Source organism: Phascolarctos cinereus, unplaced genomic scaffold (assembly GCF_003287225.1).
Source record: "Phascolarctos cinereus isolate Bilbo 61053 unplaced genomic scaffold, phaCin_HiC Scaffold_2;HRSCAF=192, whole genome shotgun sequence".
Lineage (NCBI taxonomy): Eukaryota > Metazoa > Chordata > Mammalia > Diprotodontia > Phascolarctidae > Phascolarctos > Phascolarctos cinereus.
In genome coordinates, this window is record NW_027555625.1 from 379,963,226 (window position 1) to 379,987,100 (window position 23,875).

General features: G+C 35.8%; 1 protein-coding gene across 1 annotated transcript in view; it reads left to right on the forward strand.

The window, feature by feature from the left end:
- Positions 1-23,875, forward strand: part of RBM27 (RNA binding motif protein 27) — a 66,854-nt gene that overhangs the window by 35,014 nt on the left and 7,965 nt on the right. Inside the window, exons 10-22 of the mRNA XM_020964256.2 lie at positions 518-682; positions 2,741-2,890; positions 4,552-4,696; positions 5,713-5,866; positions 7,148-7,453; positions 7,574-7,717; positions 10,189-10,308; positions 11,783-11,857; positions 12,242-12,406; positions 14,782-14,886; positions 15,020-15,211; positions 19,292-19,378; positions 22,150-22,260. Coding sequence (XP_020819915.1) covers positions 518-682; positions 2,741-2,890; positions 4,552-4,696; positions 5,713-5,866; positions 7,148-7,453; positions 7,574-7,717; positions 10,189-10,308; positions 11,783-11,857; positions 12,242-12,406; positions 14,782-14,886; positions 15,020-15,211; positions 19,292-19,378; positions 22,150-22,260 — 1,919 coding nt within the window. The remainder of the gene's footprint in view (positions 1-517; positions 683-2,740; positions 2,891-4,551; positions 4,697-5,712; positions 5,867-7,147; positions 7,454-7,573; positions 7,718-10,188; positions 10,309-11,782; positions 11,858-12,241; positions 12,407-14,781; positions 14,887-15,019; positions 15,212-19,291; positions 19,379-22,149; positions 22,261-23,875) is intronic.

Consider the following 23,875-nt stretch of genomic DNA (forward strand, 5'->3'; position numbering starts at 1 on the left):
TCTTTTGGGAATTATATAATCATTTGAGGGAAGTCAGTTTATTATTCAGTTATTCTGTTATCTGTTCTCAAACGTCGGAGAGTATCTTTTTATGTGAAATTCATTTTTATTTTGTGACATTCTCCATGTCTGTCTTCATTGGATCTGAAATTTTATGCATCAAGTCTCAGGGCGGTCTTCCCCCAAAGGAGCAACCCATTTGTGGTTATTTAGCCTTGGATGCAGCATCATGTGACTACTACGCCCTCATTTTTTCATGGAGGACCCCAAAAAAATGGAGACTGAGGAAGAGGGTCTGGTTATAGTCATACCATCCAAGTCTCATTCTGTCCCTGTGCACAATGATGGATCTTTACCAGTTTGCAAGCCTTTTCTTAGACTAGATCGTCTCAGCTACATCATTTTCATCTGCCAGTCCCCAGTTCCCTTGGCTCAAAGTCTCAAAGAGACTACCTCTGCCCAAAAAAGCCCTTTACGACTTTCAATCCCAGTTGCCCTCCTGTTCTTTCCTCTGTAGGACAGCCCATGTACTCTCGTGACCATGGTGCTGCTGCGTCTGAGCGACTTCAGTTGGGGACACCGCCTCCTCTTTTGGCAGCTCGTTTGGTGCCACCTCGAAACCTCATGGGATCCTCCATTGGGTACCAAACCTCAGTTTCCAGTCCCACCCCTCTGGTCCCAGGTAAGCTTTGCTACAGATGGCGAGCTGAGCGGTTGAGCCTTTATACCTTAAACTGGCCAGCTGTAGTGGATACATACCACCCTCAACTGCTGCTTCAAGTTCCTGCAGTTATTGGACCACTTAGACAACTTTATTTTCTCCTCTTCTGCCTTTGGAGTTTATCCCAAGTGGCAGCTAGATGATTAGGCCTCCTGGACCTGTGCATCTTTCATCTCCATTGTTATCTCTATTTATCTTCAGTGCCTTGGTAACAGATCCAGTGGTAGTTCTTTGAACTAGTTTTTTGCTTAGGCTGTAGTGAACATAGTAGTCTACTTTGTAATCAGTACCATACTATGAGGAAAAAAATGTGTCAATCTTTCTATCTTTAAAAGGAGGGAAAAACTGTTTCTGGCTTCTCTATCCTACATAAGGAAGGTGTCCCCTTGCCTTATACTACTGGTTATCCAGTAATGCTGTAGTCCTAGGAAGCTTTCTCCTCCTATTGAAGACTTGTTCACATTTACTTTGATCACTTTGTGAGTAATTCATGGGATTTTAAAACTTTCTCCACTTATTATTAGATCTTAGTTCATCGTAGCTCTCTGAAGGAGTGCTTTTTTTCTACATACACTTTGAATTTAGCCAAAGCTAGGATTTTTAGAATTCTAGATGTTCTGAGGCCTAATGGAATAAGAGCGTTTGCTTACGCAGTTTCTTTAAAGCAGCTCACGAACTCTGGTGGATTTGTTGAGGATATTGAGGGTCAACCGAGAATTTGTTATTTATAGTTTATAATATCGAATTATAGACAGGATTACAAATGTTGCTGCCTTTAATGCTTTAAAATACTTTTGGTAGAAGAAGAAAAATGGTTCAATTCAAACATTTATGAACTACCTTTGATGCATAAAACACTGTGTGGGGATACAAAAAAAGGAAGTTAACCTTAATTTTAAGAACCTTATTATTTCTAAAGTGAAATAGTTCGAAATGCCACTGGACCAAATAACGGTCCCGTGATAGGACATATCTAATAAGTTTAATATGTGTATTTTTATTTTCAACATTAAATTTAAATATTAGATCAGTTGTATCTCTTGTCTCAATTGTTCAAAACACAAAAATAACCAAGCACAATAAGTAGAATCAGTGTTACCAATAAATCCTCAAGTTCTGGTTAAACACTGTAATACTGTTTGGAGTTCTCATCCCCCAGATTTCCCTCTAAATACTTACTGACTACAAACATTAAAATAAGGACATTACCTTATTGAGAAACTATGAATAATTACAATCTAGGAGTGCCTTGAACAATTTATGGTAAAAAAATGACAAGTAGGGGCAGCTAGGTGGCATAGCGGATAGAGCACCCCGGCCCTGAAGTCAGAAAGAGCTGAGTTCAAATGCGGCCTCCGACCAAACACTTGACACACTTACTAACTGTGTGACCCTGGGCAAGTCAATTAACCCCAATTGCCTAAAAACAAAACCAAAAAAATGACAAGTGTTTGTTTTTAAATTTTAAATTTGTCTGTCTTACCTGTTTTTCACCTGAACTCAAGTTCATGGGCTTAAGCTAGCTTTGAGTTTTACTCCTAAGAGATTGGCAGCTGTGACAAAATGAGTGGTTCACTTTTCATCTAATAAAACCTTGTATCTAGGTATAAAGACACATTTTTGATACTTTAATAGTTTGTCATTAAATAAAAAGTCCTTTGCCTTGAAGAAATGAGTGCATCAGAACTCTTAATTACAAATGACTAGTTTGGGAATAACAGTGAAAGAAAGGCATATTTAAAAAAAATTTGACCATGTTTAGAAAAATCAAAAAGAAGAGGTTTATTAGAATGTTAAAGTAACCTACCCTTCTTCTTAGGAAGTGTGTACTCAGTGTGATTTGAATTTTAGTATTTCTGTGACCTGTATTTTCCCCCATGTTTCTTACAAGTGGAAAGACTCTTTAAAAAAAAAAGAAAAGGAGGAGTTCGTGTAATGAAATATGTTGAAAAATGTTTTTTGAAATGCTTGTTTATTTTATGGAATGTCTTAACATTCTCTCATTTTTCTTTCCTATAGATACTTATGAGCCAGATGGCTATAATCCAGAAGCTCCTAGTATTACCAGTACTGGTCGATCTCAATACCGACAGTTCTTTTCAAGAACACAGACACAGCGCCCAAATCTCATTGGCCTGACATCAGGTGATATGGATGCAAATCCAAGAGGTTAGAAAATTTTGCAAGAAAGCTTTAAAGTTCTTCTTGAGACCATTCATATTGGAAAGTTGAATCTATTACCATTTCCATTTTTGTATCAAATTTAGGAAACTAAATTCTGAGTGTATTCAAGATGATCTTTTTCAAGGGTTCTATGTAACTACACAGTACAAATGATTTTGAATAATTATTGCCCTCATTTCAAACATGTTAAAAGTTAAATATTTAAAGAGGCAAAGCTGCATAGTAGGTAGAATTGACATTGAAGCCAGGAGCCCACAGATTCAGATCTTGCCTTTAATAGACTGTGTGATGCTTGGTAAGGCACGTTAACCTTTCAGTTCTCTAGGCAGCTTTCTAAGATTATATAAAATTGAAGAAAAGGCATCAGCTTGCATTGGTAGAGGGAGTTTCCTTACTTAGGAGATCCCTACAACAATGAAATCACAGATCCAGTCCCTGTCTATATCCTTATTGTTGACTAAATTGATTTTAATCAATGATATTATTTTTATTTTTATCAAAAGACTGGGAGTTGGCATACTGCAGCCAATACTGCCTACTGCCTATTTTTGCCTAGCAGTGAGCTAAAAATAGATTTTACATTTCCTTGTTTGAAAATGTAAATCCTTAACCTCCCAGGTGCCAGATTTGGCCCTTGGGCCTCATTGGTTGCTGACCTCTGATTTAGGGCATGGTATTTTCATTTTGAAACTAAATTTAAATCCATAAAGTAAATTAAAATCCTAATTAAATTAAAGTATAACCATAAATATTTAGATGATACTTGCTTCTTAACTGTTTATGTACAAGTTATCTTTATGTTATTCTCTAACCAAACTCTCTTCCAAAGCAGTAGAGAACTTACACCCAGGAAAAAAGTCTCAAGTCTGATCATTATATTTATATTTTATGTGTTTAAATCTGCCTTCTGTGTTGGATAATTGGTATAAATTTGTATGCATTTGGTGTGTGCAAAGTTCATGGTTTCCCTTCTTAAACTCATCTTATTTTGCAATGTAATATGGCACAGTGGTTCTTATGTTCAAGGTCACAAGCCTCTAATGGAAGAAGAATCAACCATTGCAATTTATTAAGGGCCTCATGGCAGTAACATTCACCATTGGAGAACAGCTCTGCTTTCAGTTGCCCTACCTTTTGTGTTTTTGATCTCCCATTTTTCTTGCCCTCTTTATGTTGCTCACAGACCTAAGTGCCTCTGGCTCTTGCCCGCTACTTTTGGTAGAACAAAATTTAGGGGAAGTGTAGGTAGAGGATAAATACAGGTGATTTTTTTATTTGTCTTTTATTTTGTCTCTGTATAATTTATTATAAGGTTAGCTTCTCTCAAAAATATGACCTAACTCTGTTACAATATAAACTTCAACCAATTTGGGGAAGTGTGTCTTTTCTACATAATAACTTTCGTCTTTTTAGCTCAGATTTTCTGTAAGAGCAGAATGATATTAGCTAATATGATTTTGGTGTATACTTATATAGTTCCTTTTATCCTAGAAAGAAAAAAGTATTAGTTGCATGCTATTTATAATACTTTGTGATTTTGATTCTGAATATTTTGATATTTTGATGTATATATATATATTTTACTTATTTGGGGTATACTATACTTAGATATAATATCAATAATATTGTGATTTTTTTCCCTATAGCTGCTAATATTGTCATCCAAACTGAACCACCAGTTCCTGTGTCAATTAATAGCAACATAACCAGAGTAGTGCTTGAACCGGATAGCAGAAAAAGAGCTTTGAGTGGTTTGGAAGGACCACTCACGAAGAAGCCGTGGATGGGAAAGTAAGACAATCATTTATTGATGTTTTACAATGCCTGTGAATTCTGTGCATTAAAAGGAATAATCATGCCTTAAAGCAGTACTTTTCAATTTGTTGTACAATAGTCTAGTGTTTGGGGATCCATCTCTTGGGATTCCATAAGGTAGAATGGTAATGAAAGATGTATAGTTTGCCTTTATTCTTTTCACCTTCCAAGCCCTAGCCAGTATTAGAAATTATTGGGACATGAACAGAAATGGAGAAAGGTCCCACAACTTCACAAATATTTAAAACCACTATTTTAAAATGATACCTATGTGCTGGAGTGTTATAAATAGCAGAAATGGTAGATTTCTCGTTGCTTATCCACAGATCTTTTTAACATCTAGGTTCTAGTGCCAGTTCTGCCTTTATATGTTGAATAGTCCTTACGCTTCATAATTCACTTCTTCATTCCTACCAACAACTATCTAAAGGATTCTCCCTCAAATGCTACCTACAACCAAGCATTTTTTTTACATTTATCAAAAACTAGTGGCTGTAAATTTTAGTCTGTAAATATAAAATAAGCCCCAGCCCAGTGCTGATTCATGAATGATGTGTTGGTTTACTCTATCTATCACAGGGGGTGTCTGAGAGAAGGCAAATTACAAACAGGTAGAAGGTGTTATTGTCACTATCCCATACTATCCCTGTTGATAGGAGTTATTATGGGAGTTTGGACTGAAGGAAACTCATGCATCATCTAGTCCAAACTCATCATCTTGGAGGTGAGAAAACTGAGTCACAAAGAGATGTGTCTTGCCACGTATATAGTAAGCGGTAGAGTCAGTATTTGAACTCGGGTCTTCTCCCTATGCTTATGCTGACAGGCGTTGTTGAGTTTCTGAAAAAATGTATATTAGCATAAACATCGCATGACAGTTTTAGCTTATTTGCACTAAATACTTATGTAGCCTTGTCAGTTAGCTATTTTGGATGTTAATGGTTAAGAGAACAACCCTTTAAGTTATATTCATTAAATTTTCTTCTTTTCAGGCAAGGGAATAACAGTCAGAGTAAACAAGGATTCCTAAGGAAGAATCAGTATACAAACACCAAATTAGAAGTCAGGAAGATTCCACAGGAGCTGAACAACATTACAAAGCTCAACGAGCACTTCAGCAAATTCGGAACAATTGTTAATATTCAGGTAAAACCGAAATTCAGCGGGGGGTCACGGGGAGCATGGCTGTTTATGGTATCGGTGGGGTGCCTTTATAGTGAGGGCAAGTGTATCATTTTTGTTGTTTCCTTTTGGCAAACAGTGGTGTGTTTTTAGCTTGAATTTTGCTATCTCTCAAGAGCATGTAGGAGGATTCTTGGCTGTGTGTTTGCAGAGTGCATGGTTAACACTGATAAGAGAAGTCTGCATAGACCTGACAGTAAAGACAAGTTCTCAGTTCTGTATGGTGCTGGAGATTGGGTTTTTGGGTTTTTTTTTTTTTTTTTGCCTTTCCAGCTTCTCCCAGGAGGAAATACAGTTAGTGATATTTTTGACTCACCTATCCAAAATTATTACCTTCTCTGGACAAGTACCTTTTTGCCAACTTTTTAGCTTTCAGTCTAGGTTGTAGAGATTTTAGACATTTTAAGAAATATCTTTTTCTCTTAACCAGGATATCTTGATGTACTGAGTAGCTAGGTCAAGATCTTTGGCTTTCCTTTTTGGTTTAACTAATTCTTTTCATCAAACAGAAGACAGTATTTTTAATATTGTCTTAGTATTATCTAAGGTCAGATTGTAGATTGAATGTTTTCTTGGCTTCTTTGCTGTTTGGAAGTTTGAGTTTTTGATTGACCATCATGCTGAATTTGAAGGTCAGGAAGAGTTAGGCATTGAATTTTTACCTCTTTTTAAGTATTGGTAACAGAATAAAGATATAATTTTCTTCTCTGGGAAAACTACAAGAGAATTGGCATACTCATAATTTTGAGATTTTATATTTAAAGAAGAAGAGTAATTTAAAAAAATTCTTTATTAGAATCATTAATACTGTTGTTGGCATCAATAATTATGTAAATAACATGTCATTGACAAATTAAAAAAAAGCCTTTTGAATGAATATTTTTGCTTTCTAAAATGAAACTAAATATCCTACTTTATTTTTTAACGATAGTGGGTCTATTTAAAAGGACAAACAGATGCTTCTTACACCATGCTCAATTTTCATAAACCCCTCGTGGGGCAGCTAGGTGGCACAGTGGATAGAGCACCGGCCTTGAAATCAGAAGGACCTGAGTTCAAATGTGACCTCAGACCAATCACTTGACACTCACTAGCTGTGTGACCCTGGGCAAGTCACTTAACCCCAATTGCCTAAAAACAAACAAACAAAAAACAAACATAAGCCCCTCTTAAATGCTATATGGATTTATTTATCTGCCCCCTTTTCCCCTGACAAGCCTTCATTTAATTTTTCTCCCCTTGTAGGTTGCTTTTAAGGGTGATCCTGAAGCAGCTCTCATCCAATATCTCACTAATGATGAGGCCAGAAAAGCCATTTCCAGCACAGAAGCTGTTCTAAATAACCGTTTTATAAGAGTTCTGTGGCACAGGGAAAATAATGAGCAACCACCATTACCACCACCAACACAGCAGCTGCTGCTTCAGCAGCAGCAGCAGGCATCTCTCTCTCACCTGTCCCAGCAACACCATCATCTGCAGCAACACCTCCATCAGCAGCAAGCACTGGTAGCTCAGTCTCCACCCTCCACAGTGCACGGGAGTATTCAGAAGGTAGGAGTGTACATTCTAGCACGGGAGCCCGGGGAATGGTAAAAATTCAAGAAACGTTATTTACATAGAAATTAACATCTGTTTATGTGTATTTCTTATATATTCTGTGTATCTGTACAGATGATGAACAAGCCACAGGCACCAGGTGTATATGTTCTTAACAAAGTTCCTGTTAAACATCGTCTTGGGCAAGCAAGTGGAAACCAGGGTGATACAGCACACTTACTGAACCAGTCTGGTGGTACCAGCGGAGATGATTGCCAGGTATGTATTCCCCCGAATCCCTACCTTACTTAGGCTCCATAGTAATACATAAATGAGCAAACATTTAATAAGCATCTACTATGCAGGGCACTGTTTTTAGATATTAAGGCTATGAAGATAAAGGTAAGACAGTCCCTGCCCTCCAGGGATTTGTGTTCTACTTTGTGGAATAAGAAATGAGGTAATGAATTAGTAGATTACACATTTTTTGTTGCCTCATGCCCAAAATGCCAGGAAGCTTTTTAAAAAAATTAATAGGTATTTATTTTCTCTAATGTCCCCCGCCCCCCCAAGAAAAACACATACACACACACAAAAACCTCTGTAAAAATATGCATAGGCAAGCAAAATAAATCCCCTCTTTAGTCACGTCCAACAATGTGTCTCATTCTGCATCTTGAGTCCATTACTTCTCTCGAGAGGTGGGTAGCATAGTTCATCAGTCCTCTGGAATCATAGTTGGTCATTAAATTGATTATAATTCTTTTTTTTTTTTTAATTCAATGTGATTTTATTTTTAGATCCAAATTCTCTTCCTCCCCCATCTGTCTCCTCCTGGTCCCTTCTACCTTCCTCTCAATTGAGAAAGCAAGAAAAGCAAAACTGATTACAAACATATATAGTCAAGCAAAACAAATTCATGTATTGACTGTGTCCATGAAAAGAACCTCCCCCTAAAATAAAAACAAAAATAAAAGCCTCAGTCTGTACTCTGAGTCCGTGACCTTACCTGGAGATGGATAGCATGTTTCATCATGAGTGAGACCTTTGGAATTATAGTTGGACATTGTGTTGATCAGAGTTCCTAATCCTTACAGCTGTTTATCTTTACAATATTGTTGTATAAATTGGTCTCCTGGTTCTGCTTACTTCACTTTGTATTATTTCATACAAGTCTTCCCAACTTTCTCAGAAGCTATAGCCTCCATCATTTCTTACAGCACAATAGTAGTCCATCACATTTATATACTATAACTTGTTCAGTGGGTACATGATTTACACATAAAGGGTCATACCGTAAGCAAATTAAGAAAGCATAGAATAGTTTATCTGTCAGATTTGTGGATAAGGAAAGAATTTAGGACCCAAGAAGATAGGGAAAGCATTAGAAAATGTAAAACAGATAATCTTGATTATATAAAATTAAAAAGTTTTTGCACAAACAAAACCAATAGAACCAAAATTATAAGGAAAGCAGAAAATTGGAAAAATGTTTGCAACAGCTATCTCTTATAAAGGCCTCATTTCTCAAATATATAGAACACTCAGTCAAATTGATAAAAATACTAGTCATTCCCCAATTGATAAATGGTCAAAGGATATGAACAGGCAGTTTTCAGACAAAGAAATCAAACCTATCTGTAGTCATAGAAAAAATGCTCTAAATCACTATTGACTAGAGAAATGCAGATTAAAATAACTCTGAGGTACCACCTCACACGTATTAGATTGGCTAATATGACAGAAAAGGAAAATGTTTGGTATTGGAGGGGATGTGGAAAAACTGGGACAGTAATGCACTGTTGGTGGAGTTGTGAACTGATTCAGCCATTCTGGAGAGCAAAAGGGCTACAAAACTGTGCATACCTTTTGATCCAGCAATACCACTGCTAGGTCTATATCCCAAACACATAAAAAAAAAAGGGGGTGGGTGAAGGACCTATCTGTACAAAAATATTTATAGCAGCTCTTTTTGTGGTGCTAAGATTGGAAATCAAAGGGATGCCCATCAGTTAGGGAATGGCTAAAGAAGCTGTGGTATATGATTGTAATAGAATATTACTGTGCTATAAAAAATGACAAGCAGGATGATTTCAGAAAAACCTGGAAAGGCTTATGAGCTGATGCCTAGTGAAGTGAACAGAACCAGAACATTGTACACAATAACAGCAACGCTGTTCATTGAAGAACTGTGAATGACTTAGCTATTCTTGGCAATGCAGTGATCCAGGACAGTCCCAAAGGACTAATGATGGAGCATGCTATCCACCTCCAGAGAAAGAGCTGATATTATTTGAATACAGACTGAAGCAGGCTTTTTTTCCAGTTTCTTTCATTTTTCTTTCTTTTATTCAAGTCTTGTACAAAATGACTAATATGGAAATGTTTTACATAATTCACATGTGTAACCTATGTCTGATTGCTTACTGTTTCGGGAGAAGGGGAGGGGAGGTAAGGAGGGATAGAATTTGGAACTCACAATTTTAAAATGTTTGAAAATTAAAAATAAGAAAAGAAATATAAATGTTAATGTTAATTTATAAAGATTATACTATATCTTTGCTTTCATGTCAGTTTATGAATTTTTACTAACTTGGTTTTGAATAACTTTAGCTAGGAAACTATTTTTAATGAAAGGTAGTGGGAGGTGGGGTGGAGGAGAGAGAATGTGTTTTGAGGTTCTTAGAAATGTTATGAATTTTTATAAAAATAGTTCTAGGATCTCATGTAACCATATTCTTATATTTTAGACATTTTCATCATCAGGCCATGCAAAAATGGTGTACAGCTCTACAAACTTAAAGACAACTCCGAAACTTGGTTCAGCATCTAAATCCCATGATGTCCAAGAAGTTCTTAAAAAGAAGCAGGTAACAATTTTAGTTGACATTTTGGAAATTCAGAAGAAAGGTCATCTTTATACTTTGGGGGGTGGGGTTTCCTTTGATCTTATGATGCAGTATCACTACTAAATTTGGTTATTTAATACTAAAATTCCCAGGATTTAGGGTTTCAAGCTATATACATTTTTTATTCTTGTAATTAAAAGAAGGAAATTTCTTTTTACTTTCCTACTATATGTTATATAATATATACTTGGAAAAAAGAAAAGATAAAAAGGATGTTGAAAGTTTTCAATTTTGTTGACATTTTTTGTTTTTTACTTTGCAAGTCTTTGCCAGTCTGGCCCATTCCTAAAATTAGCCTGTTCCCCCATTGAATCCTCCCTTATGATAAAGGAAAACAATTAAGTAAATCTGACTGACATAGTGGTGAGTCTGGAGTATTCTGTACCTATAGTTCCAGCAAAGCTCTAGAGCAGGAAAACCTATAGTCATCACCATCTGTTCCCTAAGACCAAGATGGGTCATTGTATTTAATCTGAGTTCATTTGCCTCTTAATGTTTTTTTCATTTACATTATCTTATACGTTGGCTCTCTTGTTGGAAGACTCATATTTCAAAAGGTAAACCAACAATTGGATAACACATTTGTTAAAATTACATATTCCCCCAATCTAAGATCAATAACACTGAATCATAATGGGAAGGAGAGGCATAATTGAGTTTGGATTCTGCTTATCACTGTTTTGTCATTGTCTAGTTTTAAGTTTAGATAAAGAGAACAGGGCAGTGATGTTTTATTGAAGAGTTAACTAAGAGTTAAGGTTGATATGACAGTTTTTACCATTTAGATGATGCTCTTGGTTGTTAGATTATGTATTTCAGAGACTTATTTGGTTTTAGTTTATATAGTATCTAATTTAAATAATCCTTTCTTTTTAACCACAGGTAATATTTAAGTGTATTGAGATTTAATGAAGAAGAATAAATACAGGTTCTGGCAAGCATATTTGGGATATGCCTTGAGAGCTCCTTGCCATTGATATCATTTTTGAATTACAGGAGCATCACACATTTTGAAAACATTTCATATTAAAAATATTTAATTTGGCTTATTCATGAGTAGGTGTGATCCTTATATATCTATAAAACAGATTATTTGGAGTGAATAAGTTACATTCGCATAAGGCAATTAAAGATTGTTAGCACTTTCACAAAATAAGAAATGCATTTTATTTAGTAACTACAGCTATATATATTCAATAGATTTGGTTTTAGAATTATTTCAAATAAAGTATATCTGAAAACATAATTATTTTCTAATAAGCTTTGTATTGATTACAATAGAAATTCTTTCTGATGAGAAAGTCTTTCTGGGTAGTGATTCTTTAGAAATATTGTTCCATTACATTTCAGTAGCAAATGCTATCTTAGCTTTTCACCAGGTTATGAAGGGGACCAGGTTGTGAAAAGCTAACTTAGCTTTACTTTATTTATGCAGGAGGCAATGAAGCTACAACAAGATATGAGGAAAAAGAGACAAGAAGTACTAGAGAAGCAAATAGAATGTCAAAAGGTAAGAAATTCATGTTGTGTAGCTATTATATTTTATACTCACAAATGTTTTCCCAAAAAATTGTTGATATATTTTGTTTTTACATCACCTTTATTTCCAAATATATCTCTCCCTGTTCTACCCAGTGAGGTATCCTTTTTAACAGAATAAAAAAGAAAGGGGAAAAAAGCTGTTTAGCAAAGCTAACCAACACACCCACAGAGTATGGCAATATAAGCCAGTGTTCTACATCCATAGCCCCTCACCTCTGTAAGGAAGAGAAGGAGGGTACATACAGTGTTATTTATAAAAGTGTCTATTCTAGAAAACGTGTTTAAATTTTCAGCACTTAGCTATGTGAGTTTTGTTAAGCCACAAATTTTGAAGATGTATTTAATTATGTAGATGCTGATATCAAAGTTGGAGAAAAACAAGAACATGAAGCCAGAAGAAAGAGCAAACATAATGAAGACCTTGAAAGAGCTTGGAGAAAAAATCTCACAGTTGAAGGATGAATTAAAAACATCTTCTGCAGCTTCTACACCATCCAAATTGAAGTCAAAGACAGAGGTACCTGTTATTTGAATTTATGAATGTTGACTCTGTCTGTATATACTATTTACATCTTTGATCAATGATTCCCAGTTACCCAGGTTTGCAGTGTCTTGTATGAGAAACAGCAAAGGAGGCTAGTGTCACTGGATTTTAGAGTACTTGGAGGGGAGTAAAAAGAGACTAGAAAGGTAGGAAAGGACCAAAGGAAGAGCTTTAAGAGCCAAACAGAGGATTTTATATTTGATCTTTAGGTAATTGAATGGAAACAGGGAAGGAGAGGGGACAGGGACAGGGTAATATGGTCAGACATGTGCTTCAGAAAGATTAGACAACTAAGTGGAGGATGGACTGGAGTGGAGGGCCACTTGGGCAGGGAGACTAACCAGCAGGCTCTTGTTGCAGTAGTCCCGGTGTTAAGGAGTGAAGGCTTACAGAGGTCTGATGACAATGTCAGAGAAGAGAAGGGGCCAGATGAGAGATGTTACAAAGGTAGAATTGACAGGCCTTGGCAACTGATTGGATATTAGGGGTTAGAAAGATAGTGAGGAGTTGAGCGTGACACTTGGGTTGTGAGCTTGGGTGACTGGAAAGATGGTAGTGCGCTGAACAATAATAAGGGAGCAATTGGAAGAGGTAAGGGTTTGGGGGAAAAAATGACACATAAAGTTTGAAATACCCAATAGGCAGTAGGAAATGTGAGACTTGGTATGAGGCAAGAGGTTAGGGCTATATAAATAGATCCGAGAGTCATCTTAGAGATGATTATTGAGATTGCTGATGAGATTGCCAAGTGAAATAGAATAGAAGGAGAAGAGAAGAGGGTGCAGGACAAAGCCCTGTGGGGCATCCATAGTTAGTGGGCATGATTTGGATAAAGATCCTTCAAAGGAGACTGAGAAGTAGTCAGATAGGTAAGAGGAGAACCAGGAGAAAGCAGTGTCACAAAAATCTAGAGAGAAGTAAATATCAAGGGGAAGATAATCATCAGCAGTGGCAAAGATAGCAAAAATCAAGAAGTGTGAGGATTTTAAAAGGTCACTAAATTCAACAATTAAGAGATCACTGGTAAGTTTGGAGAGAGCAATTTCAGTTGAATGATGAGGTCAGAAACTAGTCCTTTGTCTTGTTAGGTCACTATGGCCCTGGCCTTTTTAATTTTCAAAAGGTAACACTAGATTTAATGTGACCTAAAGGATAGTCAGATGTTATGGACCTACTCATTCTGGTCTTGGAGAGATTTTGTTGCTTATATCTGTTCTCTTATTTTAAAATATTAAATAATATACCATAACTGTGTAGATATATGGATTGGAGGTTATGTTTATAGGTGAAAGGTGTCAGGCATGAAAATTGAGAATTTTTTATGTATGTGTATGTTGCATATACATCTATATAAAATTTGTTATGTGCATGATTGTTCATCTAAAAGGCAAATATTAATTTTAGAACTTCATTTTAAAGAGTAAAAATAGTAACAGAATTGAGAGCTATAAGAAAAGTAAGTGTACTCTGAGACAGAATATTTCTAATGTAGCTCTGTCCTTATCAAGCCATACCTGGAGGATTCTCTTAGGTTCAGGGTACCATGTTTTAGGAAAGATGTAGCCAAGCTGAACCATGCCCAGAGGAAGTGATGGTAAGAGGAGCAGAAAATATGCCGTCAGAGCTTTGATGAAAGGAACTGTGGATATTTAGCCAAATGAGAATATTTAGAGAGATGTGAAAGCTATGTCAACTCTTTGATGGGTTGTCATATAACCAAAGTTAGACTTGTTTGGGTTGGCCCCAGAGAACTCCATATAGAACCAGGAGTGATGGGTGGGAATAGCAAAGAGACAGATTTAGGCTTAATGTAAGGGAAAGAAACCACTTCCTTTCAATGATGTCTGTCTAGGGCTGAACCAAAGGTCTGAGATCCCTGCCAGTTTTTGCATTCTGTGATGCTGTAATTACTTTCAAGTTTGAATTATCATTCCTTTATTCCAGAGCTGTTGACTACTGTATAATTAGAATTACTGGTTGGTTTTAGTTCTGTATAGCAAATATTCCAATATGATGTAAGAGAATTATAAAATCTTTTTTTTTCTTTAGACATTTACAAAGTGTTCATTTTAAAAGCTTTTAGATTTTAAAAATTTATCAGAGGGAAGGAAATTTTTATAATTACACATTATTACATACAATTACTTATTATTTACAATTTATATCATGATACTCTGTATATGGACAAGGCAGTTTATGAAAACTATTGAAGTCAGTGCTGTCACACCTTTTAAAAGAATTTACTTAAAGTTTATATAGCCTTTATAAAACAGACATATTCAAAATTCTTAGTAGCAAAATATTATGAACAAGATTTTAAAATGTGTTTCACTGTTAATTTTTTAAAGGCACAGAAAGAGTTGCTAGATGCAGAACTAGACTTCCACAAGAGACTATCTTCTGGTGAAGACACAACAGAATTACGGAAAAAACTGAATCAGTTACAGGTTGAGGTGAGGTTGAGGAAGAGTTAACTTTTCTACCAAGATAATATCTCACTGTATTTTTTTGTTATGTCATCCTTCTCTGACGATGGACCCAAAGTTAGAGATTGTGCTGTAACTCCATCTTTTTATTCTTGTTCAGGCTGCTCGTTTGGGTATTTTGCCTGTGGGTCGTGGAAAGACCATGTCTTCTCAAGGCCGAGGAAGAGGCCGAGGCCGTGGAGCAAGAGGAAGGGGCTCATTAAATCACATGGTGGTGGACCACCGCCCCAGAGCAATAACAGTTATGGGCTTCTTTGAGGAGGAGAAAGATGAATTACTACAGCATTTCTCAGTAAGTTTTTAATGTATGATCAAAATATGAAGACAGTTATCCAAGGTTGGAAACAAATTCCTCCTTTCAGTGTTTCTTCATTGCATTCTGTATATAAATGTTGGATGCTCTTTACATTTGGAAAAGTAGTTGTAAAATCATTGTTATGGCAGATTCTATAGTTTATATTGAAGATCATAAAAGAATATTTGCTCTTTTATAATTCTATAATGCACCACACAAGTGCATTTGCTGTGCTATTTTTTCAGAACATAGTATATTTAGAACATGGGCTACCAGTTAGTTAATTTACGAAACGGAAATGATCTGCAAGAAAATCCAAAATCATTGGGATAAATTGGTTAAGGTAGCAGAATTTGGGCTCCAGATTCTGTAATGATACATATACTCCGGTGTTTGCCTTTTGACTGTTGTACTAGTATAAATGTGCTGTCAGCTAAAATATTTATCATTTATGAGCAGGCAGTATGCATAGCTATAGCTTCCCATTATCCACCAGATGCCTTTTTCACTCTTCAGACTTTTTTTGAAGGAAATATCTCTAGCCTTTTTCCAAATGTTGCTACTTGGTAGGGGAGTCATGAATGCAGGATTCCCTCCAGTGCATGAATTCCTGCCTGTTCTTTCATTTATGCCCACTACTTTCATCTGTTCCACTTTCAGTTCACACATGGAATAATAAATTTTTAAAATATAAAGGCTGCTTTATAAAGCAGTATTTCAAGTACATACACTTGAAATTTTATCATATGGGTCACTTAAGTTCAAAAGTAATGGTTTAATTTTTTTGTTTGTTTTAATAATGTTGTTGAGTAAATCTTCTTGCCAAGTACACTGGACAACTAGGCATAATCCTAATCAATACCTTGGCTAAAGTGTTGCTATTTTGTTTTTGTTTTTAAGCTAGGCAGTGGGGTTAAGTGACTTGCCCAGGGTCACACAGCTAGTAAGTGTTATGTGTCTGAGGCCGGATTTGAATTCAGGTCCTCCTGAATCCAGGGCTGGTGCTCTATATCCACTGCGCCATCTGGCTGCCCCAAGTGTTGCTATTTTGTATAAAGAAAAGTTGCCATAAATTTGAGCCTTTGCAGAACTTTCCAGTTGCAGTAGCCAGGAAATCCCGTGGGTTACAAATTGCACACTGTATACAGTGTTAGTAACAGCATTGTGCTGGAACCAGTTCATGTGGACTCGCAGGAGCCAGTTGTTACCATGAATTTTGTAAGCCTGTTGTTAAACTCAGCCAATGCTCACTTTAATCAATTCCTGCACCAGTAATGCTTTAAAATAATTGGTGTCAACCATAGCAGAGTGTATTTTCCATACATTCTTATCTACTTTTAAATGATTATGGCTTTAATAATGAATATTTGAAAGTAAACTTAATTGCATTTTATTTTGATGGTGCTAATGTGATGCTGGTCAGAAAGACTAGAGTTACTACAAACTTGTCAGAAAATATCCTGAAATTTTCATTTGGCATTGTTTAAGCAGCTAGGTGGTGCAGTGGGTTTGGAATCATCTTCCAGAGTTCAAAGACTCATCTTCCTGAGGTCAAATTTGACCTAATAATACACTTATGAGCTGCGTGATCTTGGACAAGTCACTTTAACCCTATTTGCCTTAGTTCCTCATCTGTTAAATGAGTTGGAGAAGGAAAGAGCAAACCATTCCAGTCTCTTTGCCAAGAAGACCCCAAATGGGGTCACAGAGAGTCAAAGACGCCTGAAATAACTAAGCAGCAGCAACCAAAGTCATTGATTGTGATTACCGCTTAATGATGCAATATCTGAAATGAGACTAGTCAGTCATTTGAAATATTTCTGAATAAAATGTATTTTGTTTAGCACTAATCTAATAAAAATCAAGCTGAACCAAAAAGTGTAATTAAAGATCTTTTTTTTTTTTAAGTTTTTAGGCAATTGGGGTTAAGTGACTTGCCCAGGGTCCCACAGCTAGTAAGTGTCAAGTGTTTGCTCTGAGGCCAGATTTGAACTCAGGTCCTCCTGACTTCGGGGCTGGTGCTCTATCTACTGCGCCACCTAGCTGCCCCTAATTAAAGATCTTGAAAGTGAAATTGTAAAAATTGGTTGAGTACTGAAACTAAAATGAATAACTGTGTAGTTTATGAGCTGCTGCTGCTACATGGCATGCATATCCTGCATTACATATGTATTTTTCTCATTATTATTCTGGTTTGGATAAGATATTAACTGACATCAGTTTGTTGCAAGACTTTGCATTAGTGATTGACATTTTTTGGGGAATTTTTGTTACTTTCAACTGCATTGAAGTCAAAATCAACAAGCATTTAGAAAGCATAAAAATTAGTCAAATACAGTGTAAGAACTTTGAAAAATGTAAAGATTGTACTGCCAGCATAAATCTCAGGTCAAAGATTTGATTACATTGGATAAGTTTGAAGACATTCCATTTAATAACAATAATAAATTTAGTTCTCTTCCTAGAAATATGTTCCTAGAAGATACAATTCAACATTTTTTATCAGACAGAAATAACAGTGAAAGGATTTTTAATTATTTTGACTTACTAGAGCCATTTGCTTGACCTTATAAAGAACTAATATCACCATGATCATTTAAGTGAAATTTTCAAACGTGAAAGTGATTTGAATGATTTTCAGGATTTTGTAGATGATAATGTAGAATCAAGCAGTGTTCCAGTCCTTGCAATTATCCTAACACCTAAAAAGATAACACTCTTGCAGTCAGAAGTGCTGGAGTTGAAGGAAGTTTCAATTTAATGAATGTAATTTCTATAGATCACATATTAAACTTGACAGCAAATTTCTTCAGAAAAGAGTTAGATTGAACTGCAACTCCATTTGTCAAATCATGGCTGAATTACAGCCATAGGTTGTTTACAGATATAAGTGTTTGGCAAAAGTCATTGAAAGCATTCTGTGAGAATCAATTGTCTATATGGAATTTACACTAAAGAATGTAGTATATTTTATTATTTTTTAATCATGTAATGCATGGCTTTTATATTAGTAAAATTTATGATATAACTATTTATATTTACACATACATAAATTATTTCCCTAAGACTGGTTGTTCAAGAATCAGTACAAAATTGGTTACTAAGGAATATCTGAGACTTTGTTTTAATCATAGAATAGCCAAATATGTGTTGCCTTGTACTTAGGATAGTCATATAAAGTATTTATGTATCTAGAATCTATAAATATTTACTTCAGTCTTAAATTAAGCTTACATTACTATGGGAGTTGTTTAGGGAGAGAAGACAAGGATGAAGTAGAATGAAGTTCTAGAAATGAGTACTCTCAACTTTCAAAGCTTTTTGATAGGGTGCTGTCAAGATGGAAGGCTTATATTAGGTGGAAATGTACCTTCTGATTAACGAAACTTGTCATGGATATTCTCTTTGGAAAGAAGGGGTGGGTGTGTGTGTGTGTGTGTGTGTGTGTGTGTGTGTGTGTGTGTGTGAGATAATAATAGTAGAAGAAATTTATCTAGTGTATTAGGATTTCCAAAACGATACCTATATATATGCACATATATATAGATAGATATGTATGTAGATATAGATATATATGTATAGATATATATGTATACATACCTACAACACACCCATGCACCATGTGCATCTCATGTAGAGGAGGCATCACAGAAATTCTCATCGCCATTTTACAGACGAGGAAATTGAAGTTCGGAGGTGCTGTGTGATTTACCCACAGACACAGCTAAGAACACTGGCCTTCCTTATTCTAGTCCTTCCATTGTTCACTGTACCACGCTGCTCCTCACCACGAGTAAACATGTCATCATGAACATTTTGCCTCAGCTAAGTTTAATGTTTAAAACGCTGGGCTTGCTTAAAGGCACTTGATTGTCCTAGGAAGATAAATTTATCACGAAGCTGACAAATGTACCCATTGGAATTCTCAGTATATTTGTACCGTTTATGTAAAAGCTGACTTTGAGCTTTGGATTTCTGTCACTGGAAGTGAAATTATTTTCTGTTTGTTAAAATTGATGACTTTGAAATTACTGCAGTCATCCATTCTAATAATCTTATACATTTTTCACTTCACAGAAATTTGGAGATATTGAAGATCTTCAAGAAGAAGAATCACCTTTAAGTGTTGTTTTGACGTACAAGTCTAGGTCAGAAGCTGAAAATGTAAGTGGAGCATGGAACTTTGTCTATGGGACTGTGGCACAGATTGATTATTTTGTAATAGGGTTAGCATGACACAGTAGTTGGCCACATCTAAAACATTGGAACAGAAATAGCTAGTCTTAATCTAAACTGGTTTTTCTTTTGAGAATGCTGGAAATGTGTTGATTGGTACCTTATAAGTTAACATGTAACAGATAACTTTCTACCTTTGATTTTTGAAAATTTGCTCAAAATGGAATAACTATTGTGTTTGTTGCCCATATTGTGATGTTTCAGTTCCGAAATAACCAAGTTTTGAAAGTCAGAAGAAAGGAAGTCGTAAGTTTCTAGGAGGAGGAAAAAGCCCTTGTATGTGTTATTCCACTAAATATTTCTAATTCCTCCTTATCCCCCATTTTGAAGTTTGTAGGGCTTTATATGAGGCAACTGAATACTGCTGCTATAATTACTGCAGACTTCTCATATAGCAGTTATCCTTTCCTTATGCTTCTCCAAGCAGAATTTCACCCATTCTCGTCTTCCAGTTTGCTTTTTAAAAAAGTCTTTGAGAATGTTCTCTACTAAGAAAATGATACCTTGTGGTTTATCCAAAGAGTTCTTGGACTTTAACATTCATAGAATTATCTTCTCCATAATCTAATTCAACTCTTTGGATGTGTAGTTTAGGAATGTGTTATATACTTCTTAAATGTATTGTTCAAGTGTGATCCATTCTAGATAAAGATTTTTATTTTAGTAAGGAAAGCTATTCTATGTTGTTTACATAAATACTGCCATCAGTCTTATTAGGTGAATTTATAGCCTGTGGATAGCTTATATTAGACAAGGAATTATTACCCAATCTGTACATTCAGATAAAGATCAAGTAGAAAATTTCATTTGTAACTCTTAAAGCTCAATTTAAGTGTAAACTATTATGATAACCATGGCCTAGGCCATGTGACCTAGATCAAAGCACTTCCTTTTTGGACCTGAATATTTTTAATCTGAAAAAGGAGAGAATTGGTCTAGATTACTTAACTGCTTTCTTGCTTTAAGAAACTGAATCTGAGACTATGGTATATTTCATATCTAATTATTTAGATTTATATGTAGTATTTTTAATCAAATGTATGTATTGCTGATATTGTATATGTATATTTTTCAGTATTAGTTTGCCGGAATTTTTTAAATGGATATTATTTTAAAAATTGAGTCACTATCAGGTATAATAAGCATTTTTCCTTAAGCTGGTGGTAAGAGCATTATTCAGCCAGAACATGTAAATGTATGGGTACCCACTGATGGTCCCAGCATTCATTTGTAAATCACAGGAAATGCTGAAGAGATTTCCTGTAACTACAGAGGGGTGTAGATTTGACATATATCAAATATGGATAGGTTTACTTTATGAACCAGTTTGTAATAAAGGACTTCAATGCAAGGGAGACTATATTCTTTTCAGGTTCTGACTTAACTTTATATTGAAAAAAGAATACTTTCCCTCTGTTGCGTTCTAGCACTGGGCCACAATTCGGAGTGTTGTCCATTCAGTTTCTGTAGTTTAACAGTGCCAGTGGTATATGTATAGAGGTAAACAACCTCTCATTAGTGAATGAAAAATGCCGCTATAGGTTAGATACTCCAGGTAAGAAGGCTTGAGTGGAGCAAAAAATTGGGGATAATTTATTGTCAGTCTGCAGTTTGGGAAAAAGAATAACGAAATGGGCCTCAAAAGACCTTTGAATTCTCTCTGATTTATTGACTCATCTCTTCTATGACCCTAAACAAATCTTTAAATTTCTTCATTATGTTGATTTTCTTTAAAATAGCTAGTAATTACCAGAGTACTGTAAAATATAATTGAAAGAAAAACTGCATATGTAGAATACAAGTAGCACCAAAACTCACAGCAAGAGGTCAGTTAGAAGAAGAAGGTAGCATAGTACAGGGGAAAGAATGATGGATCCAAAGTCAGAGGACCTGGGTTCAAAATCTGGCTTTACTGCTTAATATTTGTGTGACCATGTCACTTTTCACTTTCTTTTACTTTCTTTGGGCCTGTAAAATAAGGGAGTTGGATTAGCTGACATGTAAAGGTCCCTTCTGGCTCTAAATCTATGACCTTATGATCAAAAATGTTCCCTCAGGCACTAGATTAGAGATCTAACTTTATTCCTTTCAACCAAACTCTCTTAAAATCTTTTTACTTCAGTGCTGGAAATAGTTTTATTGAAATAAAAGGAATTAGAAAAACACAAGATTGTTTTGCTAATAGGAAATAAAATGATAAAATGTAGATGGGACTGTGGAACTCAGGAAGGACATAGGAAGATTTATAATTATATATATATATATACATACATATATATATTATATATATATATACACACATACATACACACACACAAGACTATATACATATAATTATATATATATACATATATATATGTATAAGAATTATAATATTTAAGCTTTTAAAAACTTGCAGATGTCAAACAATTATTCCAAGAGATTGCTAATAGCCCTCTCCATTTTTCTGAACATCATGAAGGGTTAGTTATACAGGACATTTTTTAATAAACAGGATATTACAGCATAGCTTTAAGCTTTAATAGTGTAAAACTGCACTAAGAGACACCCTGTATATCTGTTTCTGGCCACTATTTAGCATCTGTTTTAACTGAGTATATCTGAATCATACCTTTGACCTCTAAAAAACACACTTTTTAAAGGATTAAGTATTTCATATATTTGAAAGTATACTTTTTTTTTTGTAAAATACATTGTAGGCTGCAAACCAAGGATCAAAATTCAAAGACCGAAGACTACAGATATCATGGCACAAACCCAAGGTACCATCTATATCCACAGAAACTGAGGAAGAAGAAGCCAAGGAAGAGGTAAATAATTTTAAGAGTTTGAGCAAGGCCTCTTTTTAGTCTTCTTGAATTGGAAGTAAATCTATCATATGTAGAAGAATGGAATTCAGTTCACTTCAACAAGCATTTATTAAGTGTCTCTTATAGGCCTGGAACTATACTAGGCATTTGAAATACAGAGATAAAAATGAAAGCATCCCTGCTCCTCTTTGCTGCATTGATTGCACTTTCGCTCATTTCCTCTGACTCAGTGGTTGAGGTGAAGGGGATAAAATTGTCCTTGCTCTCCATTGCCATTTCCAAGTTCCTCTCTGCCTCTGTCACTTAGTAACCTTAACTCCTTTGAGGTTCACTCAATCCATATCTACCACCCCAATCAGAAATTTGGTAACTCTTGTCTACTGCCCTCTAGAACACTCCCCTCAGTGAGTTCAGTGACTAGCTGACAGTCTTTGCTTCTTCTCCAGCTCCTGACCTCATAGTAGAAATAACAGAATACATATAGATATTCCCTTTAATACCTTTACCTCCTGGTTCCTCAGCTTGCTCATTTCCTGTGATCTGTTCCTCCGTCCTACCTCAGCTACATACAAAGATAGTTATACCCTTGCTTTTGCCATTACCTACAAGTGTTCCACTCTGTGTTCATAAACTCTGAAATTTCCTTTTCTGGTGACAGTCCATTGTCATTCTACCTCTCCCTTTGTCTTGTAACCTCCAACTGTTCTTCATTTTTACTGTGACCTCCAGTCATTTCACCCTTTATTTCTTTTCCAAGTCATTACCTCTGAACTGGCAACACTCTCCTCACTTCCCCATCTTTGTTTTGGTTTTTGTTTGTTTGTTTTTGGTTAGGCAGTGGGGTTAAGTGACTTGCCCAGGGTCCTACAGCTAGTAAGTATTATGTGTCTGAGGTCGAATTTGAACTCAGGTCCTCCTGAATCCAGGGCCGGTGCTCTATCCACTGCACCACCTAGCTGCCCCACTCACTTCCCCATCTTGACCCCTTATTGAACCGTTTCATCTCTGCACTGTCCTTTTCTCTTAAATACCTTGCCCCCTTATACTGTCATCAATTTTGCCCTACCAAGCCTCAGCTCTAGATCATTCCTACCATCTACTGCCTTTACTCCTACTCACTTGCTGTTGAATAAAGCTGGAAAAAAAAAATCACAAAACCAGGTTGACTGGATACACAACAAATTTATGTTACATAATCTTAACTGGACCTTCATTGTAGGAAGGCAGTCCTTTTATACCTCCCTAATTGACTTACTATCCCACTGACCATGTTGGCTTTTCCAAATTTTTTTATCTCTCCTCAAGCCTTCCTTAGGTACCCTTATTCTCTCAGCTGAACACTTTGCTTTATGTTTCACTGAAAAAATAAGGCCTTTCACCAAAAGCTTCCTTCCCCTTCTCTTCTCCTCCTGAGCTCATATCTTCCAGGTTCCTTCTACTGTTTCCTCCTTCACCCCATCTCACCTGATGATGTGACCCTTCACCTTGCCAAGGCAAACCCCTCTACATGCACAAGTGATCCTATTTGATCCCATCTTCCCTGGCAGATTCTCACTTATCTTCAATCTCTTTCTGACCGTTGGCTGCTTCCCTACTGCCTACAAATATACTCATG